This window comes from Phoenix dactylifera, chromosome 12 (genome assembly GCF_051530095.1).
Source record: "Phoenix dactylifera cultivar Ajwa chromosome 12, Ajwa_hap1_PhDact_Kaust_v1.1, whole genome shotgun sequence".
In the NCBI taxonomy this organism is placed as follows: Eukaryota; Viridiplantae; Streptophyta; class Magnoliopsida; order Arecales; family Arecaceae; genus Phoenix; species Phoenix dactylifera.
The window spans coordinates 17581240-17606136 of NC_143201.1; the positions used below are offsets into that span (position 1 = coordinate 17581240).

Below are 24897 nucleotides of genomic sequence, written 5' to 3' on the forward strand. Positions count from 1 at the left end.
GAGGGAGGAGGCCTGGTTTTTATTCCTCTCCTCATGCTTTGTGGAGAGGAGAGCTCTGCGTCCTCCTCTTCCCCCCCCCCTCCCTTTCTCTTTCCCTCCTCCTCTCTTCCCTCTCCTCCTCTCTCTCCTTTCTCTACACCTCCTCTTGTCTGATCGCTGCTTGGGAGGAGCTCCGACCGCTGAGATCCGGGGATTGATGGCGGAAGCCCGCCAATGGGCTACGATGGCGCCGGGATCCAGACGCGCGGCGCCAGGGCCACTGCCGCGTGCGTGACGGAGGCGTCGTCGTCCTTGCTCGCCCCTGCTTTTGATGAAGGTTAGGGTTAGGGTTTCTCATGCCGCTTCCGTTTTGACCTTGTTTCTCTCATTCAATTGGTCGCCGAAATATTACGAGAGTTCATGTTTTTGGGGATCTGTGGTAATGGGAATTCGAAAGTTGGGTTTTTTTGGGTGAATCTGGGGTTCCCATTGGTGGAATTATGTGCCTGGTACCTGATTATATATTTGGTTGGATTGGAATTCAGACATTGCCGAAATCGTCTCTTTAGAATCCTTAATACTGAATCAGATTGGAAAGTAAAAGTAAGGGTCTGAGGTGTTTTTATTCTGTTTCGGTGGGTCAACTGTTTGATACCTTTCGGTCATTTGAAGGATTTGTCTGCTTTGTTGATCTCTTTCTGTATCTATATTTCACATGTGATTCTGTGATCCCATCTTTTAGAATTCCTTTTGGTATTCAACCTTTTCAGTGGGCTACAGAAGAAGAAAGTTGCAATGAGAATGGCTCCTTATGATGCGTTTCTGTTCATGTAGCGATGTCAAATTTCGAACGTTGGATGTTTCAAAATTTCTCTGTCAGGCAACTGCCAGCATTGAAATTGCTAGTTCATTCAAGCAGTGAATCCTGTATAATTGTGACCAATTGGTGTTTCGTTGTGGAAAATGGCAACTGTACTTTATCTGTACGTTGTCTGGATTCTTCCTCTTATCTTCCTTTCTAAATTTATTCCCTTATGAAATGATGGCAATTTGTCTTTTTCCTGAATCTTTGTCTGGAAGCCTCTTCATTTATTTACGCTGCTACTCTTGTTTCTATTACTTTTCGTCTTGAAGCGGCTATTTTTTAGTGTATAACTATGACAAGTTTCCTATGGAAGCATATGGGAGGTATTTTCTGAATTTATGCTTTTGGTGCTACTGCAGAGACATTGTGGCAGATGAACATGAGAGGAAGTGAATCCATGGAATCTGGATCCTATCCGCAGCGCCAGGGAGAGCCAGACTGTGCTTATTACCTCAGAACGGGTCACTGTAGATATGGGGTGACTTGCAGATACAATCATCCTCCTAATAGAAAGCTGGTAAAGCTTACTGCTTGTTTTATTGTTTATATTACACTCATGTGAAACTGTGCCTAATTGATCATTTTGCAAAACATGGTTGTTCATTTGGTATCTCTTTTTGGTCTTTATTCAGATTTGACATTTATTTTGAGTGCCTTTATTGAGCTATATGTTTTTAAGTATCATTTTGCTTTTGGCTTTCCATAAAGACATCTTTTTAAGTACCATTCATAATCTGACTTTAAGATCTAACTCTTTTGCTGCAAGAAATACATGTACGTGCTTGACACTTGCATTTCTAGGCATATCAATATTGTTTGCTTGCTTAAAAGTGCCCCTGTTCTTGATCATTTCCTGTAACAACTACACCTTCTTCTCTACTTTTTGGTCTAGGCTTTTCTCAAGTATAGGGGAACCTTAGAAGGTTTTCTGCAGTTCCATGGGTGTGGGGAACCATTTCTCTTATAATTTCAAACATATCATATTCCAAGAGCTATGGACTTACTTCACTCCATTTGAAAACTTATCGATTCATAAGCACTCTTAGCAATTACTTCAGCTACGTGCTTAAAACTCTAAAGTCTCTTTTAGTACTTACTTATTTAAAAATCAATGAAATTATAATTGTGATATACCAGTATTCGCTTTCTTCAAGTCAGGTAGTTTACGTTCCCCTTCCATCAACTGTCTAATCAAGCAAATAGCCTCTGTGATCTACCTTTCGACTTTCCAATATATCAGTACTAATGTCATTTTCCTTAATGCTCGCTGCATGATTGTCAATCAATCTCATAACCATAGCTCATAGGTCGGCTCTCATGATTATTGTTCTATATGTTTGTTTGTGCATGTGCGCACGTGCACATTGTGCTTTGTGGGCGTGCACACACATTCTTATGTAACTATCATTTCCCAGAAGTAATTGTACTGATGGGCTATGTTCGGCAGTTGTGCCTAGGCCCAGTATCAGTGCAAACGTTAAAAAAAGAAAGTGAGCCTGAACCAGGCCTGATTCTGACTTGAATACAAGCACATCCTCAGGCCAGGTGGGGCCCAAAGCTGGGCCCTGTTCATTTGACTCTAATTACAAATCCCGGGTCCAATCTGAGATATGTTGGGCTTTGGTTTGAGCCCAAGCAGGCCTTAGGGTCTAATATTCAAGCTTGTACCCAATTAGTTAAGGCCTTCAGGCTGCTTGGTCTAGCCAATTCCATTGATCAAAATTTTAAACGCCGGCTGGATGGTGGGAAATTCTTCCATCTTGAGTGCTCAAATGGGATGAGTCAAGAAGTGGACAGGAATGAGGTGGGATGTTCACCATTCCGAGTGTTGAGCGTGGGGTGTCCCTGTTCCATAGGGAAATTGGGATGATTCCATCCTACGGTATTTAAAACTTTGCCATGGTGGCCCGTTGTAGTAATATAATTCTTTGATCATGCAAAAATTTTCTTATTTTGTCGTTCTTACTGACTGAACTGGCATACCAAATGAACCAATGAACCTAATTTCTCTTACTTGATCAGCAAAACTTCAATAGATATGCATGTCTCCTAATCTTCTTGTCCTTTCATCTTCATCTCTACTTACTTATGTTAAGAGACTAGTATTAACGTACTGCACGTAGTTATGGTTTTGCTGCTTTTCCGCCTCCAACAGAATATTCACTTATTAATTGATATTGCAATCCTTACTTGTTCAGTGCTATTTTAGGTAATTTGATCTGCCCCTTTGATTGGCTCTTCCAAAAAAAGCTGTTCATAGATAAATCTCCTCGCCTCCAAAATTGATATCATTTATTCCTCTCTATTGTCACTGGTTTGAATTTTATATGTCAATATTTCTCTGCAAATTATATTATTGTTGATGCTGCTTACTTCTAGATTCTTCAGGAAAAAAGGCTTTTGATTGCCTAACAACTACTCAATATCACGTATTATATAGTTTTCAAGTTTTACTATTCATACTCCAGATAATGTCTAACAGATGTTACACCTCCCTTGCTATATTTTCTACCTTAATCCTGACATCATATTGATTTCATCCCTTTTCTAGTTGCTTGTAGTGTAAGAACATATCTCGCAGCTTATGTTATGTAGTTTGACTTTTCTTGCTTAAGATCCTTGCATTTGATTTATCTTTTCTTCTAAGGAGAATAATTAAACTGTAAGCATTTAATAAATCTTGATCCTTGATAGTCGCCAAATGCCCTAGAAAATGGTTTATACAATTTTTAGTTAGTATATACAGATAGTGCTAGCTTTGCTTGTGCTAATATTTTAATATGTTTTAAAAGAAGAATGAATGCAGGTCCATTTGCTTATAATGTTAAAAATGTGGGCCTCCTTGGTTTCTTTGTTCTACTGTACTTGTGGTCGATCACTTAGGCCTAGTTTAGGTTTGATGACAAAACAGCAAGGCAACTACTCCCTGCAACACCCATCATTTACATTACGGAAGATGAAAAAAAAAGAATTTATTCATGCACGTCTCCTTGCAGTCCCTAGTCTAGAACTCTTGCTTAATTCTCCATGATCTCAATGATTACAGGCTATTTGAATTAATTTGCAATGGAAAAAACCCATAAGTATATTTTGTGTTGAAACTTGTTGCTGGAAGAGTTATGCTTGTGTGTAGTATTTGGCAGAAAGTCTCATTGTGTAGGATTTTGGCACTCTAAGATGAGGCTTTTTGGAGAAAACTTGATAAAACATGTATAGGATGATAAGTTTATTGTTCGGATAAGATAGTTGGGTAGCAACAAGGACCCATAAGCCAAAGATGAGATAGTAGAGATAGGGATTTTGAGGCGGATGTGTTAAATCTAGGAGTGATTAAACTCATTTATTATTATTGTACAAACTCCTTTGAACCATCTGTTTGTAAAGCTCATGAGGTCCTTGGCATCCTGACTATGAATATTATAATAAGAAAATCGAGCCATCTATCTTTGAGGCCCTCAGCATTTCTCTTTCTAATCTTGTGAACAATAAGAGAAAGATCCAAGTCAACCTTCAATAATATCATGCCTGTCTGCACATGAATTCTGTGTGCCCTTTCTAGTTTTCTTGAGGCACCCCCCCCCCCCCCCCCCCCCCCCCCCCCACCGCCCCCCGCCCCCCCGCCCCCGTTTCCAAAAAAAAAAAAAAAATCATTCTCCAATAAATGGATAGACAAAAAATTGTGTTGTTTTATATCACAAATTTATTGTAAGTAATCTTAATTGATAGGATCACGACCATCCACCAAGTGCTGCTTTTTGACCAAATCATATGCATTTTGCATGTTAAGATCTAGGCCGAAATTTGCAGGTTACATGAAAGTAAGTTGTCCCCAAGGTTTGAAATATTAAGCAATTCAATGTGTACCCATCAATATGTATCATATTGAAGACTTCTCGATACAGGGTGGTTCTCATTCAGTACAAGGAGGCTCAGTTTAGTATAGGGAGACTTGGTTCAAGTGAAAAAACATCCAAACCAAGAGTGGGTGAAGCAGTTCAGGGATAGATTGAGGCAAGTTTGTTTGGAACAATCTTGGACAGCACCCAAACTAGGAACTACCCAAGTGCCCACTCAGGAAAGTGGGTTAAAGGGTGATTTTACCTTGTTTTCAACCATTTGAAGGTGGAGTTAAGAGGAAGAGGGAACATGCTGCTACAAGGGTTTTCACATCAGATTGACTAATTTAAAAACATTTTTATGCTAGAATTTTATACTAGTTAGGTAGTTTTCTTCCATGCATTTTTTAATTTGACCATTAATTCATGACTAATTGGCAAAATTAGGGGAAAACTCCACCAAATTGAGATTATGTTTTATTTAATCATTGTACTCATGCCTTAGAATATAAATAGAAAATCAAAATTAACAATTTTTTGGTTTAAGTTTGACACATATTATCTTCTAAGTATTTTTGTTTGCAAGTTATATTATGTGATATCTATGCTTGTGTAGGACTTCAAAACACACAGAAAACCTTCACTAAGGCAATTAACTTGATACCCACACCTTATTTCTTAGAAAAACATACACTTAGATAAGAGACCATGATAAAATTTTAAAGTTGGAGTTTGAACGCCAGAAAAAGCTGTACCAAGGGATATTTTGGGCATATCTATGACTATATATATATACCCATGCATACCCTTTATTAGCACGATTCTCGATGTGATGTATGTTGAACGCATCCTTGGTCCATACAAGAATAAGTCATGATATTTTGATCCTTGAGTGTCTAATTAGTAAATGATAAATAGAGGTTTCGTTTGAGATGGCTTTGGACACCTAAAGTGTAGGCAAAATAGCCTCTATAACAAATGGGACATAAATCTGGTAAAAGGTAGTCTAGTGCTATCTCTATAGCTAATCCTAAATTCATGGATTAAGGCTTGTAATATATGTCAATTATGCTCAAAAGCATAATATAGCATTGCATAATAATTTAATGGAAAAATAGTTTTATTCCTATCGTTGCTTTACAGCTGAGCACTATAATGTCATATTCAAAGTAAACATCATACAGATGCATTGGTGTGATGATTTGTTACTGGATCTAAATTATGAACAAAGAATCACTTGGAGAAAAAAGTTAAAGTTCTTTGTGTCATGCATTGTAAAGATGATTGAGGGCAGAATTGTTAGTATCTTTTCATGATTGTTAGCTAGAATCCATTCTATTTTTGCATATTTATCAAATTGTTATATGGCATAGAAGATTTTCTACCCCCACATGTATATTGTTGAGAATACTTCATGATCAACAATGTTGATTTTTTCTTCATGGATAGCTTAGAAGTTTCTCTTAAAAGCTTTTCTTATATATGGTTTTTAGGTTGTTTTGATATTTTTTAAATGTTTTTTTTTTGTTCACTTATGTAAGAAAATTCTATCAGAATTAATGGTCTTGATTAGGTCCTGTTAAATGTTAGGCTATTGCTGCTGCGAGACTTAAGGGTGGATATCCTGAAATAGTAGGTCAACCTGAGTGTCAGGTAACCTTACATTATCATTTTCCCCTAAAGGTTGTTCTCTTTATTTCCTTAGAAAATTTCCTTGCTTTTAAAGGTATATGACTTTATTGGTAGTAAATAACTTTTGATCCATTACTAGTTGGTGTAGTTGTGTGTTGCAACCTCCTGAAAAAGGAAGGTAAAAAAAACTACAGACATTTAATTTCTGCACAATATGCTTCAGTGTCTATTAGTCAAGAATCAACACATTCTGCTGCTATGCATGAAAGGTTTCAAAGGTCCATGGCAAGGTTTCGGATATCGGTACCGACCATGATGTTGAAGGTTTCTTATTGAATTGGTACGATATTGGTTCATACTGTACCAACTCAGTACATATTGCATCTCTGTACTATCTAGTTTGAGATATTTGCAACAATAGGTGCAAAAAGTATCAATTATTCATAATATTGTCATACAATAATGAGTCTGAATATATAGTTATAATTAATTTTATAATTTTAATTATAATTTAATTTTCTAATTTTTATTATATATCACTAATTTGATTTAGAAATTATAGGATTCTGAAAATTGAAATTTTTTAAGAGTTATGTGGACATCCCTATGGCTACCACATATATATACACATGACACAGTGGATGACTAGTTTTTGGTCGAAAAATTTGGAGTTTAGGTTTAGGTGCTCCCGAATATCTAAAATTCATACAAATTGTGCAACAAGTGAGGAGCATGTGCAATAATAATGCACACATTCTACAAATTTTTCCTCCTTGAAATTATTTTTATTTTATTTTAAAAATTAATTTAATTCATAAATAATATAATTAGAATAACAATGAAATATATGTTGAAAACAAAAATTAATGTGCTGTAGTCCATCCCACAACATATTCTAATTTCATACCACAGAGAAAAATTTGGCATGAGTTCTGCTTTTCTATTTTTTTCCAATTAGAGGCCAAAATATAACTGTGGTGCAATCGGAAGTTGCTGGATCTAGCATGTATTCCAGTGTCGAGGAGCCGGTGGAATTGCTGCACCACCATCCTCCTCCCTTCCTCTCTCTCTGTCTCTTGTCCCCTCTCTTTCTTTTGGTCAAAAGGATCTTGGGGTAATTGGAGCTCCTAAAAGTGAGAGAACCTACACCTCTTCTCTCTCTCTCTCTCTCTCTCTCTCTCTCTCTCTCTCTCTCTTTTTCATAAATCAGTCCCTCACTAGTTTGGGCTCGGTACTAGCTGGACCAACCATGGTACAAGCCTGAACCAATCCATAATGTGAGTTGTACCACAATGGCTTTGGTGTCTCACACCTAGTGATAATGTGTTGAGGACCCACACAAGCAACACCGAGGAAACGCCAAGCCGAGAGAGGACCATGTGCCAACCGAAGGCCAAAGTGGCCAAATGATGTGTATTGTGGCCGGCCGACCCTTGGCCAACCACGAGGTTCATCCACGACTTTGGCACCGTGTGAGATCAGCCTGCGCGCTAGACCTCGCTTCATCAACCCATCACAAAGCTGAGGACGTACGCGCTGCGGCGACACCAAGCGCGCACCATGGACAACACGGCCAAGCCCCTGCGCATGCCTACTGCTGGCTTAGCATTGTTCAGTTGCGGCAGCAGTAGGCCAGGCGCGCCCCGGGGCTGGGCATAGGACAGGCGAGGTTCAGTCGCAAGAATCTTGCCTGCTATAGTGCGGCGAGGTTCGGCCTGCTGAACCTCGCCCGCTACAGTGACCGTGCGCCAGCCAGCCTGCCAGCCCACTCGTGCCTGCGCGCCCTGTCCCAGTCCCTCCCGGAATGGGACTCTCCCAGCCAGGATGCGCGACCCAGTCGACCGGGACACGCGTCCCGCGTGCCTAGGCCGCACGCCTAGGCCGCGCGCCCAGCCTTAGTCCCTCCCGGACTGGGACTCTTCCAGCCGGGATGCGCAACCCGGTCAAACGGGACACGCAGCCCATGCGCCCAGTCTGTGAGATCCGAGCCGTCCCAGCCCTCCATCACCCACCATCCAGTGGCCAAAGACTAAGTCAATATCCAGCTGCGGGAGGACTTTTCTTGAGTGATTTTCAGCCATTGATCTCATGCCAAATCGACGGAGGAGAAGCCTTGGATCCATGAGAAGACGGTTTTCCATGTTTATTTTAAGGAGGGTTACTTAGTTTTGTCTAGGGTCTTAGCCTATAAATAGAGTTGTAAGGGACCATTGTGAGGCATCTCAGAGTTATTCTAGAGTCGTGTTCTCTTGTTAGAGAGTCGGCCTTAAGGCTTGGGCGGCGATTGTGCCGATTTCGGTCCTTAGATCTTGTGTTCTAGGACTTGTGCTAGTGGTAGATACATCAATCTCCACTAGATTGGGCTAGGAGGGGATCTCTTCAATCCCTTGCTAGATTTCTTTTGCTTTCATTGTACTTGTTATTTGTTCCTTAATTAAGTGGAATATAATTCAGTTTGCTTTCATTGTTGATCTTTCTATTGAGTTATTCCACTGGCGTTGCCTGCAATCGGTCCATCATCAGCGATTTTTGAAGGCGCACGCAAGGAGTGCGAGGAAAGGTGCATGGTGAGGGGCTTTGGACCGTGAGCCCCCATCATAATGCCAGTTTTCCATTAGCGTGCTAAGGTACTGGTGGTACCATCCTTGGGTTCATATCTTGGATATGTCAGTGGATGATTGTTTACCAAGATCACTATGATAGAGGTCTATCTGAGCTGAGATGGAAGACTGGAGAAATTCAAAAGAAAAGAGATCAAATATCCCAAAATCTCTGCCAACATCTAATAGCTGAGATTTGAAATATCTGCTAATATAGTTGAAGAAAGTTTAACCACTGTTTTTTTTTTTATGGTGGTTTTAATTTTACTAAAATAAAACCCTTTTTACAATGCTAACAGAAATAATTGAAAAATTTTGGCTGGTACAATATCTTGTTGATAGATATCTTTGGTCATATCGTCTATATCAGCTGACGTAATAAGCGCCATATTTTATGTATACTGTATCAGTGAGTGATGAAAACCTTAGTGTCCATTGGAGAAAGTGGAGTTGTCTCTAGCCATCTGTTGAGATGCTTCAAAACTTAGTTTATGGATGATGCTGGTCTATAAAGAAGCAATCTGCTGTCAATTTTTTATTTGATAGACCTCTAGTCTGGTTTATTATCTTATGGAATTTGGATCTCTATGGGATTTTAACCTGAGAAAATTATGCTTTGATTCTTTTGGGAGATATTTGCTTGTGTTGAGTGCTCAAGCATTGAGTGGCAAGGGATGTTTAGCTAGCAAATCATGGAAGTGTAAATCCTTGAGTTTTGCTGCTTTTTAAACAGAGGATGTGATTAAGCCTAGTCACAAGTACAATACTTTCAGCTAATGTTCAGAAGGATGGTCACGACAAATGATTCTCTGCTATTGTTTTAATTATTTACGCATCATAATGCAAACTACTTTCGGTCACTTGTTTGTGAGACCCGTGAGACAGCCATTCTCCAACCACTATAACCATGCCATCTTTTACTAGATACACCTTACACTGAGGGAGGGAAAATGAACAATGCACCTGCAATAAATTTTTGTATACATTGAGTTACATAATTAATAGAATTTTTTTTTAATCAGGCGAAATCATGGCAGTTCATACTTCATCTAGTGTGCATCATATTTGCCCAGCACTAGTAGTATATTTTCTTTTGAAGCTTGTAAGCATGTGATGACACTAGGAATCAATTTAATTAGGCGCAGCAAGTACATCCGGGAAGAGGGGTTCCTCAAAGCCTCACTGCTTTAGGCATTAAGCTCCTATTTGAACTCACGTCGAACTAGGGATGCAAGTAGATTGAATTGACCCACTTCCAATCTATAACCAGCCGCAAATAATTGCATTTCAAACTAAACCAAAGTTATGTGACTTAGGCTTGGATTCAAAAACATGACCCTTTTCAAATATGGTTTGTATTTGAATCACTAAATTTCCAATTTGAACTCGAACCATGGTCTGCCGTACCGATATGGTACAGCTACATATTTCGGTACCGAGCCGTACTGACCCGTACCGACCGGTACCGGCCCGAACCGACCAGTCCATATCGGCTTCAATTTTTTTTTGGCTTTTAACTCCATCGGTACAGTACCGGTTCGGCTCGGTTTGGTTCGGTACCGTACCGGTACCGATGCCCACCGATACATCGGTACAATCGGTACCGCGTACCTTGACCCGAACCAACCCAAACTGGCCCAAAACTAGTGTGTGTATATATATATATAATTTCAGAACCCTCCTTGAATATAAGAAATTAGTTTTCTTTTTATAATATAGCTAAGTAATATTTTGTGTTGTTAATCATAAACATATGTGGTTATCGATCAAATCTTAATAGAATATTTTTTTATAGTATCTAGATGTTGCTTAGTACTATTTTACTGTATCATATTTTTATATTGCAACATAATCAATTTATGTATGTCTATTATGGTTTTTGTTTGGATTAACTTTTGACCTATCCAAATATGGATTGAATTTGGGTTGTGCTTATCAATGATCCAACCCGACTTGATTGTAGCCTTATGTAAAACCAAAAAGAAAAGGAGAGATGATTTTAAAAAAAGAAAAAGAGATTAAGTGTTGCTCAGTAATGATGTGCCGTCCCGGACAACTTGCAAGAAGTGGTAGAGAGTAAAAACCTTCTTTTATTTATAGAAATTTTGTTGGATAAATTTTGGATCATGGTTTGTTGAACCATGCCGAACCAGCTGGTTCGGGGCTGACCAAACCGGACTGGTTGGTTATTGGCCCAGTTCTTTACATGAGTTCAAAACAAAGGGAGAGAGAGAAAGAGAGAGAGCGGGAGGGAGAGGGAGTGGGAGAGAAGGAGGCCGAGAGAGAGGGAGAGAGGGCTTGGAAAGAGGGACAGAGGGCTCAAAAGTCCATCCCAGTTCTGTTTCGAAATAGGGGATCTATTTATTTTTTTGAAGATTTTGAACTGAAGTCGGCAAATGGTCTGCCGATTTCACTGTACCAACCCATATTGTATTGTGCCGGTTGCCAACTGGTACAATTCTCAGTACTGGTTCCGCAAATCTTGTTTCAAACGGATTTCTCACTTGCTCCGTATCTTTTTGAGATTCACTGAAATGAATGCTCTTGAGGCAACTTGATATTGGGATCCTGAATGGCTTGGCTGATGCCTTAGGCAGAGAAAGAAGGCAGGCAGCATGACTGCCACTTCCTTTATCCATTTCCTAATGCTGCTATCAATAGCATTCCTTGTCCTTCCTCATCCTCTCTTTTCCTAGGAAGCATTAGAAACTCATCCCATTGCGTTCCTGTTTTAATCGCATTTCTCTTTATTCTGCATGTGTGACTCTTACGTGAAGAGCCCGTTAAGGTCAAAGGAGGACACAGATTTGAAAGCATCTGATGCATGTACCAAAGTGTTTGATTTGTTGATATTTGTCCTGTTTGAATGCAATTTTTTTTAAATATATGTTGTCCAACTCATTGGCATTTGCTTCACGTTATTTTAAATTTGTTTTACTTAGTCTAGTGGCACTCTATCTTCCTTATCACTTGCTAAGCGTTTGAAATTCATTTCCGTATCTATTCAATATCTAATGACCAGTGTTTAATCTACCTTTCTTTCGGTTTACCCTTTTCTAGTACTATCTTAAGACTGGAACATGCAAATTTGGAGCTACATGCAAATTTCATCACCCCAAAGATAAGGCTGGAATTCTTGGGAGAGCTGAACTAAATATTTTGGGATATCCAATTCGTCCGGTTTGTAATTGCCATTTTTTAATATTATATTTTTTTTTTGTATTATCCAGAGTTTTAATTAACCATTACACTTCATGCCAGTTGTGTTTCCATGAAAACTCGCTTTTTTTTTTGGTTGTAGAATGAGGAGGAGTGTGCATATTATTTAAGAACTGGACAATGTAAATTTGGGAACACCTGTAAATTTCATCATCCACAGCCTTCTAATGTGATGGTTTCATTACGCGGTTCTCCTTTTTATCCTTCTGTACATTCACCCACCTCTCCCAGTCAATCTTATGCTGATGGATTGACAAGCTGGTCGTCATCAAGAACCTCTTTCATTCCAAGCCCTCGATGGCAAGGTCCTTCAAGCTGTGCTCAAGTGGTTCTTCCTCAAGGGTTGGTTCAAGTTCCCAGCTGGAATGCATATCCTGTGAGTTCAGTTTGCATGCTTCCATTCCATTCTGGACTTAGTAGTACCTCTCATTCATATAAAGAGCTTAATGGCTTTCTTGATTATCCAACATACAATGCATTTGAATGATGGTCGATATCAAGAATATGTTGATTTTCTTGACAGTGTAATATACTCTATAGTACGGTTCATGATGCTTATATATATGTCGCGTCTGTGTATATGGTTACTCTTTGAGCTTGGAACTATCTTTACTTTTGTGCATGCTAAGGTGACTAACTTGCTCTTCTCATTTTTCTTTATCCATGTTTTGTCTTTCTTCTGCTAAATTATTTTTTTCCTACTTTCTATGTTACAATGCAAACACTGGAGCCTTGACCTCATAAAGATAAATTAACTTTCTTTCTGTCGTAGTTGCACACCCTTTGGTTTTGAAAGAAAATAGCAGGCATGGTTTTGAGTACTTGATTTTTACTTGATTTTAACACCGAGTATTTTGTACTGAACCGATGCTTGTTAGCCCCTTGTATCGACACTATGTACCAGACCGACATAATATATTGATGCTCAGAATGTGCACACCGGTTGGGTGCTCGTACAAGTATTGGTACCAGTAATTAAGATCCTCAATTACAAGCACCATGCAATATTATAATATAAAAATTAGTTTATCCAAGCTAACCATCATTATTGTGCCTTATGGCAAAAGTTCTAATCATGGTTTGCTGAACCATATCGAACTAGCTGGTTCAGAGCATATTGAATCGAACCAGTTGGCTCTCGATACCAAGATTCGCCATTCCGGTATTGGACCCCCTACCGGTATCATCATATTATAGTGTTAGTACATGGTACGGTATGAGACGACAAGGTGTACCGAGTATCGGTATGGTACGAGACTGTACACTAGTTTAGTACTGGTGCAATACGGTATGCGTACTGGTTCGGTATTGGTACAGTACGGTATATCCGATATGTTACAGTACCGACCAGTACGGCAAATTTTGACCGGTATGATTCGACATATAAAATTGCTTCACCCTCACAGTGATAGGATGATGTCTAATACTCCTCGATCGCGGCTTCGACCCTCCTTCTTGCTCGAAACCCTAATCCTTGATCCTCGATGCTCGACAATGATGCCGAAAGCTGCCGCCGCCGCCGCCACCGCTGCTACCAAGGTCCCCCAGGCCTAGGTAAGTCTCTCTCCCCCTCCCTCTCACTCGACCATAGCCTCTCCCTCTCTATATCTCCCTCCCTCTCTTCCTCCCTCTCCTTGTCTCCTTCTCTTCCTCTATCTCCCTCTCTCCCTTTCTCTCTCCCTTAACGATGGCCTCTCGGCTCTCTCCCACTCACCCTCTCTCTCGGCCTCTTGCTCTCCCTCCCTGCCCCCCTCTCTCCCTCCCTTCCTCCCTCTCCCTCTTTCTTCCTCTCTTTTTCCTCTCCCTCTTCTTCTCCCCATCCCTTTCCGTCTCTGCCTGTGTCATATGCCTTGGAATGGCACAGTACGGACACATACCATGCTGAAGCGCTCGCTAGCTGGTACCCTCTCTGGTATTGGTTTGGTGAACCTTTGGTTCTAACCCAAACATCTTGTTGGTTGGTGGGTCCAAGATCACCCATCAAATGATCCTCCCCTTTTCACCATTTGTGCGTATTAGGTGCCAACATCTTGTTTCCATAGTGCATAAATTTTTGTGCCATGAGAGGCAATGCTCGCTAGGGGCCCTATGGTGATTGGAAAGAACTTCTGCAAAAACATACATATAAGTAATTATACATCGATTGAGGATAATGAAAAACCAGTAAAGTCAGAGAAAAAACTTGGAAATGATATTTTGGTAGATTGTGCTTCTTTTTGCCTTAGGTTGCTAATTGCCATTCTAGAAAAGAGTTCTAATTAAACAAATTATTTTGTGTCTCCATGATAGCTATATTTTTCTTTTGTTACACCTTCCGCAGTGGATAAATCTCAGACTTTCTTCTCCGCTTTTCTCGATTTATGAAACTAGAATTGTTAAAGGCTGCTAATGGATGCAGGAAGTACAAAATTCAAAATTATTATGTAAGAGGTAGGCACAAGAACCACAAATTCAGGAAAGCAATCATGTTTGTACCCCCTATCTTAAGTTTACCTTCTTACGCTTTTCTTTCTCCCTTTTTGTTCACATAATTCCATAATGAAGTTTTTGCCTCCTGTTGATATATCTTTCTTCAGTTAATTCACATTAAGCCCACAGAAGACTTGTTTTAATCTTTTGTCTTGGGCTGTACTGCTGTAAGGCAATTGATATTGTATTCTCGCTCTTCTCCAATATTATGTTGGTTCTCCAATTTATTTGGTGTTGCAACAACCAAGAACTTGTTGCCTGAGGTCTTAAAGCTGGATACTGAGCCACCGCTGGTGATTTCTGATGTTGTGATTGGTTTTGCTTTGTCAGTTAACCTCTATACAATCCACTGAAATTAGTTACCACTTCACCTATAGGAAAATTGATGGTTTAATCCATGAGAAAATTGATGGCCTCTAATTTCTCCAGAATTTTCTTGGTTCCTATGAACAAGTGGTCAAGAGGTTTATTGTAAACGAGTCATGATCATTTCAAGACTAATCTTTTTTGTTTCATTCAGTGTATAAGCTTGAGAGTAGTTTAGAAACATGAATACTGAAATGATCATATTTACAAAAAAAAAATGACTGGGAGAAACATGTCTACAATGTATAAACTACAGAACTTCCATCGCCGCCATCTTCTTTTACTAAGATATGTTTAAGGTAGGATGCAGGCATACATTGCATTGGAGATATATTAATAACACATGATTACATAGGAGTTGAAGTCCTAACTCAAACTCAAGATGCGTAATGAATCTATGAAATCTAGAATTGAAGTTCAGAAGGGTAATATCTGCAGAAATTTAAATGTGTTTCTCTAATGTTTATCCTTGTTCTTTTCCATGAGTTTCTTTACAGTACATTAGATATCGAAAAGTTACCCTGCTCTTTCAGGAATTATGGAAGTAACTTACGTTGGCAGCTAATGCCTCTCATGTATCTAGAACATCTAGTTGAATTTTCATGATAGGGTAATTTGTTTTATATTTGGTTACATTCATTTTAGGCATCTGAAATATTGATTATCAATTTTGTGTTATGTCATTGTAGATAGAGTTGGATAATATTAATCTGTTTTTAGTCCTTGAAATTTTGCCATTGAGGTAATCCTGAAGCTTGAAGCTTTATCTACCATAAATTAGGAAATTTTTACCCATAATCATCCTTTTTCCATACAGCTGCTCCATGTGCATTAGGTACCAATGGATGTCCATTATGTTATGCACACACAAATGTGCACACATATATGTATGTATTTATATATTTATATGTATGTCACACTAACGCATGCACAATACATACACGTGTATGAATTTATGTGCATATTTGTAATATCAATTTATTATTCACCGTTTATCGGCTTGAATCCTACAAGGCTACAACTGCTAGGGTGTATAGCCTAAGATAGTGCAAGCAACCATTTGTCAAAGTTTACATGGTGAATAGACGATTTTAATTCATGTTAAAATTTTTGTGTCCTCATAGATTGTCCTACATTACTTGTCTATGCGTTATGTTGCCCAAAACATGACCCCCAGAATCAGATATTACTTCATTGTTCAACCATACTCATCAGTATCTGTTTTCCTACCAAGTCTATGGTTTCTTAGATCTGAAATTAAATTACCTACAAGATTTGTTAAAAGTGTTATTATGCTCTGATGTTTCTCTGCAGGGACCATTGGGGTCTGTTTCATCTTCTGAAAGCCAGCAACAAGCACCAGGGACTGTTCAAATACATGGATCTTCTCGCCCAAGTGAAACAAGTGCAGGAGCTCAAGGGATAGTCTCATCGTATCGATCCAGTTCTATTACTATGGGCCAGCATGCATTGCAGAAGGATAATGTGTTTCCTGAGAGGCTTGATCAACCTGAATGTCAATTTTACATGAAGACTGGAGACTGTAAGTTTGGTGCAGCCTGCAAGTTCCATCATCCTAAGGAGAGATTGATCACTGCTCCTAACTGTTTGCTGAGTCCTTCAGGCCTTCCACTACGCCCAGTAAGCTATACAGTCAGCCTTCATATTTCCCTAATGACCTGATTTAGGACCCATACATGTTTTAGTCCATGCTAATTAACTTTGATATCTGTTTTATTTCAGTTGCTGGAGATGTAATAAAATAGTATTCTTTTGTTTCGTTTTGTTATGTTGCTTGTGCAGAACTTTTACCTTGTTTCATTGATATTTTTTGTTAAATATTATTCCGTTATTTATTCTTTATCATCTTTTAGAATTAGAACGATACTTTGTGTGAATACAAGTTGGAGTTTTCCATTCACATAGCTGACTTGAAATTGAGATACTGACCCGTACAAATTGTGCAAGATGCAACTAATTGGATGAGCAGTAAGATAAATTGGAAATATTCGGATTGTGCAAGATTTATTCTAATTAACCCTAGAAGCAACGTTTCTTAATAAGCTGCAAGATTAGTTTGAATTAGGTGGATTGTGTAGGATCTATTGTACTTAAACCGAGAAGCAGTTGATCTGCTTTTACTGAGGTTCACATGGCTCTTTCATGGTCTGTGGCTCTGTGCAGTAGTTGACATTAGCTTGTACCACTTTGAGCATACTTGAAGCCATGTTCATAAGTTTGGTATTTTGGAGATAGGCTAATTTTGAATTGAAAATGTAGAAGATTCATAAAAGAACTATGGAAGAATTCAGGGAAGTGGAAAAAGAAATGGTATATGCATACATCAGATCCGAGAGAACACTGATTTAAGATGAAACAGAACTTTTGTTCTTCTAGTTGTAGATTATTGATGATTCGTGATTAGTTTGTGCAGATCTTTGTGGAGGAGGTATAAAGGGGAATTGTCTTTTGGCTTATATTATTTTTGATAACACCTATCCTGTGCTACAATAATTTATCAATTAAGAAGGTATATTTTTAGAGTGCATTCTAAATAGGATTTTTTTAGCCCTTCCAATATTTTATTCTTCAGCACACTTTTGTTGATCATCCACCTTGGATCTGTCTTAAATGGGCCGTCATGTAGTTTGAAGAATTCATGGAACACCGATTAAAACTTAGTGCATAACATGGGTGACAGCCAAGCTAATGGATCTATGCATTCTAACATACTGAATCCTTAATTAAGATTTCACCCCTTCTAATTGCACTATGCTCATTTATCATGGTAGGTGATCCACATGAGGAACTCTGATGTGCATCATTGGATGGTTGTATTTATACAAGGCATAAGCCATTAACAAGTGAATTAGGGCTGGCGAAGATGGTCCTTATAGATTCTCTCAAATAATGTGTTTTTTGATGAAGGTTATCAGCTGATTTTAGGCAATCACTCATGTGTTCTTTTGGGCGAAGTTTTAAGTAGCTTTCTTTGTTCTCGACAGTGCTAAAAGTCAACATACATCAATATAAAAGATGCTCGAGTATTGAAAGATGCATAACTAAAGCATCTAGATTTGGTTTGTTTAAAAATATCGTGCAATCATATAAATATAATAGTACATGGTGCCCTCTATATAGAAATGATTTGTACATGTGCCAGCCAGCATTCCATACCATTAGTGTCAACAAACTGCTACATAATGCAGTGATCTTGTAGCAGAATGCTGAGTGATGCAAACTGGATGGTGATGAGGAGCTCATGAAATATGAAACTATATGATCTTGGTCGTAGATCTTGTACTTTAAATTATCAAAGGATCAACTGTTTGATACTGGCATATAAGATAGCGTCACCAAATTTGTTATGATAACTCCATAGCCTCAGGGCTCGTTTGGTTCGCGGGAAGCATTTTTCCTCCTAGGAATATGATTCCTGGAAAGAAGATTCCTAGGAAGAGACTGCCTGGGAATGTTCTTTTGGCATATTTGGTTAAACATGGAAAAGTGACAGATTTCCAGAGTGCTTATGTTTGGTTGACCATCCACTTTTCTAGGAAAGTTGTGTGATTCCTATTATATCCTTAATAAAAATTAGGTTTTTAATGCCACTTTAATGCTGAAGGGCCTTTTTGGAAAGAAATAAAAGTGGAGTGATTCTCGCCTTATGGGAAAGTAACTTTTCCATGTTTCTCATGGGAAAGACTTTCCCATGAAATGTAGAAATCATATTCCTATGGGAATACAACTTTTCCATCTCTCTCCTTTGAAAACTCCAACTAAATAAGGGCTCGTTTGGTTCGCGGGAAAAGAAGGGGGGAAAGTGTGGTCAACGGAAAAGTAATGAGATGCCTCTTGTTTGGTTGGAGTTTTCAAAGGAGAGAGAAGGGAAAGTTGAATTCCCATGGGAATATGATTCCCACATTTCATGGGAAAGTCTTTCCCATGAGAAACATGGGAAAGTTACTTTCCCATGATGCAGGAATTACTCCATTTTTACTTTTTTCCAAAAAGTCCCTTCAACATTAAAGAAGCATTAAAGAGATATTAAAAACCTAATTTTTATTAAGGGCATAATAGGAATTATACATAACTTTCCTAGGAAAGTGGATGGCCAACCAAACATAAGCACTTTGGAAATTTGCCATTTTCCAATGGTCAACCAAACATGTCAAAAGTACTTTCCTAGGCATTCTTTTTCTAGGAATTTGTTTCCCAGGAATCATATTCCTAGGAGGGAAAATTCTTCCCGCGAACCAAACGAGCCCTAAGAGGCATTTCATTACTTTCTTGTTGACCATACTTTTTCCCCTTCTTTTCCCGCGAACCAAACGACCCCTCAGAGTCTTTGCAAAACTTTGCTCATTTCAATGACCATTGCATGGTAATGTGGTCGGTCATTCAAGATGCTTGTGTAGCTTTGAATGTGTCAAATGAATGTCTCGTGCTCCGCTATGATGAAAGGCTTTGTTCATCCCTGATGCAATCATTCCAGATATATCTCCTCAACATTTAAAAGAGGAAAAATTTAGGACATTCTCAAATATCCCTTCTGTTCTAAGCAGTGCTTTGGTTTGGCCACTGTAGTGAATGCCTACCAACAAAAAAAGAACTTAGGAATCTGCTCATGTTCAGACAAGTCTATTAATCATGTTCAAGTGCAATAATCCTACTAAAATCAACCAATCAATTAAAAAAAAATCGGTGTTCTAATTAATTATATCAAGCAGTTTAAGTTAGCCAAATTGAAGATTTATTTATCATAATGCTAGTTTCTTATTATTCTAAATTTAATATATAAAGATAAGAAAATGCTTAGATAGACACTTTATATTTTAATTGCCTTTATCTTTTTCCATTAATTTTACTGGTGACTAATTTACATTCTGTTTATCTTGCCAAGAAACTTATTGCAAGAACTAGATTATACTTAGTTACAAATAAAGATACATGCCATTTGGTTCTATTTTTAAAAATCTTAACAAAAGTGCCAGTTTAGTAGGCTGGTACAGTGATTTGGTGGTTGTACTAGGGACTTGGGTTCGGATCCTGCCTTTCCCCGGAGTTTGGGGTGCCAGCAGATTTTGGAGATCTACCCATCATATAGCCCAGTGCCCACACCTCTCTTCTAACTGAAAGGCTAAAAGTCAAAGTTTGTTTATGGATGTGTGAAACAGCCCTTAATGCATGATATCCAAATAGAATTAAATAGATTTACTTTGTGGTTTATGGGCTGCACTTCCATTTATCATATTTTGGATGAAAAATTGGGAGCAAATTCATTTCCTAGCTAGAGTCCTCTGAATTCTGTGGTTGCCTTAATTTTAATGAATCTAGTGGCACTTACATAGATCTGTGATTTGCAACATAAATCTAATGCAACAAAACATGTTTCTTTCCTTTTTCCAAAGTTTTCAAAAGGACTAATACATTCATTTACATCTTTGGATCTGCTTTCAAACTATGTTGAGAGACACTTGGCATCTTGTTTTCTTAAGTCTAAGATCACAGGACAGGGAGGGGAGAGGGGGGGAGTGGAAATGATAGGTTTTCTAGGAAGCTAAATGTGTGTGGTTTATTTTTTAAAAGGAGAAAGGGTGGTGTAAAAGGAGAAAGCCCCCCCCCCCCCCCCAACCAAAACCTAATGCAAATGTGTTAGCATTTTTGTGATAATTAGACTGCAGTTTTGTTGAACACAATTTTTGTCTTATATTTTGATTATCACAGTATGTCATGTTAAGACAACCATATTGATCCAAAGGATCACTAGATCTCTTGTGGTTGTGCTCAGCCACCTCGGATAGGTCTGAGCAAGATTTGAGTAGAATTCACCACATCCAAGATTGAATTATACATCAAAACTTTCAGAGGGCATAACTTCCTCTACAGCTCGCAAGAGTTTTATCACACCCCACTGATATGTGGGTTCGATGATGTTGGGGCCTCAAAAGGGACCAATTAAAGTAGAAGTTTCCTTTTCAGCTAAGACTTTTGTTGGCCATATCTCCCAATCTGTGATGAACTAGATGATGCAACAACAGACATAGTTGATGTAGAAGTAGAAATCTAGCTAAAAAGAACATACCGGTGCACAAGGCTCCTGTCATTGTGGTGTTTGGGGAGGCTCAAATAAATACTGTCTTACCCCTGCATGCAGAGAGGTTGTTTTCTGTGTTTCGAACTCCTGACATCCAAGTCCTAATGGAGTAACCTTACTGTTGCATTAAGGGATGCCCTTGGTAGAGATTTAGCTCCCGGATGATTTTAGCTTTGGCGTGATTTTCCCTACTCGTCACTTGCTATTTTAGAAAAATTCTTAGTTTTTTTAACTAAAAGAGAAATTCTACCAGAATTGTGGGGACTCAAACCTCACTAGTATAAATAGAGGCACTGTAACTCAGTTTTAACATTTTAATTGAAAGCAAAAATGGCCTAGAGCTCTACTTTCCCCACTCTATTATTTATTATTTTCTAAGGTCTGAGTTGAGCAGATTGAAGGAACTGCTTCCTTCCCTCTTTGGTCAGATTTTTTCCTAGCTATCAGTTTTGGCGTGAGATTTTTGATACAAATTATGAAACTTAATGCTGGATAGATTAACAGCATTATAGGTTTCTTGGTTCTGCTCTCATATAGTGGAGTATCGGATTATGTTGCAGGTAGTTATGGCAGACCAATACTTAATTTAATTTTGAATTGGCCTGGACTCAGAAATTGGAATTTCCGATTGATTTTTGGTTCTTGCAGTTAACCTGAATTTCACATCAAGGTACATGTAGGCCTCGAAAAATTAGCTTAAACTTGAATATCCTACTCAATATGAGTAGGCTTGGTATAAAAGTCAAATTGTTGGGTCTATCTCATGAATCTAACTTGTGTTAAATGATTAACCTGGTTTTAATCAAATTACTTGAAACAGTCCACTTTCTTTGTGGAGACCTGTATCCAACCAGTTTGAATCTATCTTGGTTGTTTATTTTAAAAATTTCAGAATTTAATCATAAACTAGCATGCCAGGAAATCTATAAACTTAACTATCTGTCTGTGAATACTTCAAATATGCTGTTCCAAAGCTATCATATATTAGAAATTGTGTCATAAGTATCAAATTTTCTTATTATTGATTTTGAATTTTTTATATTTTGTTAGTAATATTATTTTGTCAGGCTGATGTAGAAGCACTTACTGGAAATTACAATCTGTATTTGGAACGCTTTGCAATATTAGGGTCTAGAAAAGAGGAGGGCAAGACCTGAGCTGATGTGGATGGTAATTCACAACAGAATTGAGGAAAGCTTACCGTAACACTAGAATTAGCCTTTATAGGAGCGATTGGTCTAAAGCTGACTGCAAATAATAAGGGCAGAACTTGATGGTGATGGTTATGATTTTAATCTTGGTTATTTTGTACATCTTCAATAACAATTAATGGCTATTACTTTTTAGGGCACCGATCTTTGTACATTATTTTGCTAATTTTTGAATTTTGCTTGTTTGTTTAGATGGTAATATCTTGCATCTCTCTCTCTTTCTCCCCCACTCTTTTTGGTCTTAAGATATATGTTACGATGTTTTACATTATAGCTCCTGTTGTATGAATTGAGCTGTATTCTAAGAACTTACAAATGTTTCAGTACAAATCTTTTCATGAAAGCAGCAATTTTGCTGCGTAGTGCATTTTCCTGCTTGATTAGGTAATAAGAGTGTTTAGTTTTCATTTCTCTTTTTTTTTTTTTGCCTCTGACAGGGAGAACCTTTGTGTGTTTTTTATTCTCGTTATGGTATCTGCAAATTTGGTCCAAATTGCAAATTTGATCATCCTGTGGTAACTTCCATGGGAATCTTCGCATACAGTCTTTCAACATCTGCATCAGCTGATATCCCCATAGTTCGGCATTTATTGGCATCTTCATCAGTACCTCCTGCACTTACATTGTCTTCAGAAGGTCCTGTTGAAGCTGGGACAGGAAAACCCAGAAGAGTTTTAATGTCAGAGCCTCGGCAAATGTCTTCTGGTGATGAACATGTTGAGGCAGAGGGATCACACACCACTTCAAGCATTGGGCAAGTTTCTTCTTTTTCCTAAACCCTTGAAGTAAAAGAATCCCTGTATATTGAGTTCCCAGTGCTAGAGATGTACAGTTTTTTCACGAAGAGATGAAGCTGTTCATCTGAAGATATGTTTACTCGACAGCCATCTCATTCACATTGTTAGATCTGCACGCTGTTTAAATTTGAGGTTAAAGTTTTTTTAATAAAAGTTTCATTTTTCTCAATTCTTTTTTTTGTGGATCACCTTTCCAGAAATTCTGTATATGTTGCACTACCAGTTCTTACTGTATAAATTGTTGAAGTCGCTAATCCAGCAATTACCTTAGCACGTTGGTCATCATGTAGCAGTCTACGTGTCATGTTTGCACTCAGGTCTGTCCACCACCATAGCTGTTTACTTTGTATACTTAAAAGGGCATCTTAGTGCATGAGTTTCCTTGCAACTGCAGGGTCTGGGGAGGATCAGATATTCCAAACTTCTGTTTGCTTTGCATGCTTCTGTTCAACAAAGTTTTGATGTTCCAAAATTCGTAGGTTGGTGGTTAATCTTTCTTATTTCCAATTGGTCTTTTACATTCTATTATCCACAGCAATGCATAGTTCTTGATGGTGGCTGCTGAGGTTGTATCTAGATCTTGTAAGACACCTGCAAGTTTCCAGCTTGATATAAGGAAAGCAACCTCTAAATTTGTAATTTTCACAATTCAGCTCTAAATACGTAGTTGTTCAAGCTCTGGAAGCCTGCTGTTGCTCGTAGGATTATTCATTTGTTGACATGACAAATTTTGCAATATTAACTTTCTAGTTTCTTCAGCCAGGATCATGGAAATCCACAGATTTGACAGTTCAAAAGAATATCCTGTTGCAGCTGAATCCCTGATATGCATTATTGTATTTCACAAGGTATTCTAATATGTAAATTGCTGTTCTCTAAATAAGTTTTATCTGACCAAAGGTGGCTCCAGAGTGATCCTCATTAAAGTTTGTTGCAGGTCTGCTAGTTAGCAAGTAATGAAGTTTTGTACATGACTCTCACGTTCACGAGTTTGGACTTTATTCAGTGTAATTTATTAAAAGGTCGCTTAGGTCCAAGTTAGATGTTGAATACAACTATAATCATCCGGCCTCATCTCAGCTATTTGGGTCAGCAGATGTTGAATGAAAAGTAAGTTTTTTGGTTAATACAAAATAAGTTTAAATTAGCTTTTTAGAAGCTGTCCCAAAAGCAGTTACTTTGTCAATTATTAGAAAGTGTGTACATTTCTTCAGTGATTATCTGATGTAATCCTATACTTATAACTGTTGACTAGCAAGCGAACCTTATTTGAGGTCGCCTATGTATTGGAAATAGAGAATGAAAGGAATAGGAATATTGTTTGGTGTAGTTTATGTATTTTGTCAGGTCCTTGTGTAGTGAAAGAATTAAAGGTATGGGGCCTAGTATATCTTGTAGTAAAATGTTTATAATGCAATTGGCAGCGTCGGAGATTTTAGCACTGGCATTTGCACATTGGTACAGGACAAGGTCTGCCGGATTGATATTAGGGCTTGTACCGGCCATCGGCCAGTTTGGTGCCGCAGTGTATCAAAATAGAGAGAGGTGGGGTTGTGGAGAGAGATTCATAAAAGCACTAGGGTTTAGCAAGAAAAAATTGGGACAAATTGATGGAATCATTGATGAGCTTATTCCCCTAGCATGACACCACTGAGAACTCGAATGCGATTTGCCAGCAAGGTCTTCGAGCACTCTACCATGGTGGATTGGAGAAACCAAGGGATTTCTCCTCAATCGCTCGGCAAGAAGAAACTGAAGCCCTCAAAGAAAGAGAGAGATAAAGGAGAGGAAAGAGGGGAGGCTTATCGGTAGGGGTGGCCGTTTAT

At 38.4% G+C, this 24897-nt stretch overlaps 1 protein-coding gene across 14 annotated transcripts; it reads left to right on the forward strand.

The window, feature by feature from the left end:
- Positions 1-24398, forward strand: LOC103709388 (zinc finger CCCH domain-containing protein ZFN-like). 14 transcript variants are annotated; one of them, XR_015972066.2, is made up of 11 exons: positions 1-316; positions 1204-1361; positions 6271-6333; positions 11973-12092; positions 12214-12507; positions 16281-16607; positions 22712-23174; positions 23269-23388; positions 23466-23550; positions 23831-23919; positions 23999-24398. XR_015972066.2 is itself a non-coding variant. In XM_088708705.2 (8 exons), the coding sequence occupies exons 1-8, from the start codon at positions 214-216 to the stop codon at positions 23306-23308; spliced, it is 1422 nt and encodes a 473-aa protein (XP_088564831.1). In that variant the 5' UTR covers positions 1-213; the 3' UTR covers positions 23309-24398. The 14 variants fall into 14 exon arrangements, 2 of the variants coding, with proteins under 2 accessions (XP_088564831.1, XP_038985885.2); XR_015972065.2 differs by having other exon boundaries at positions 24009-24398; XR_015972060.2 differs by having other exon boundaries at positions 22712-23028; positions 23725-23919; positions 24009-24398.
- Positions 24399-24897: the final 499 nt, after the last annotated feature.

Excerpts from the sequence above, each read along its gene's own strand:
- LOC103709388 (XM_088708705.2), top strand. The coding sequence starts at position 214 with ATGGGCTACGATGGCGCCGGGATCCAGACGCGCGGCGCCAGGGCCACT. Across the intron at positions 12,093-12,213 it reads TGGGATATCCAATTCGTCCG|AATGAGGAGGAGTGTGCATA; the intron begins GTTTGTAATTGC and ends TTTTGGTTGTAG. Across the intron at positions 12,508-16,280 it reads CCAGCTGGAATGCATATCCT|GGACCATTGGGGTCTGTTTC; the intron begins GTGAGTTCAGTT and ends GTTTCTCTGCAG.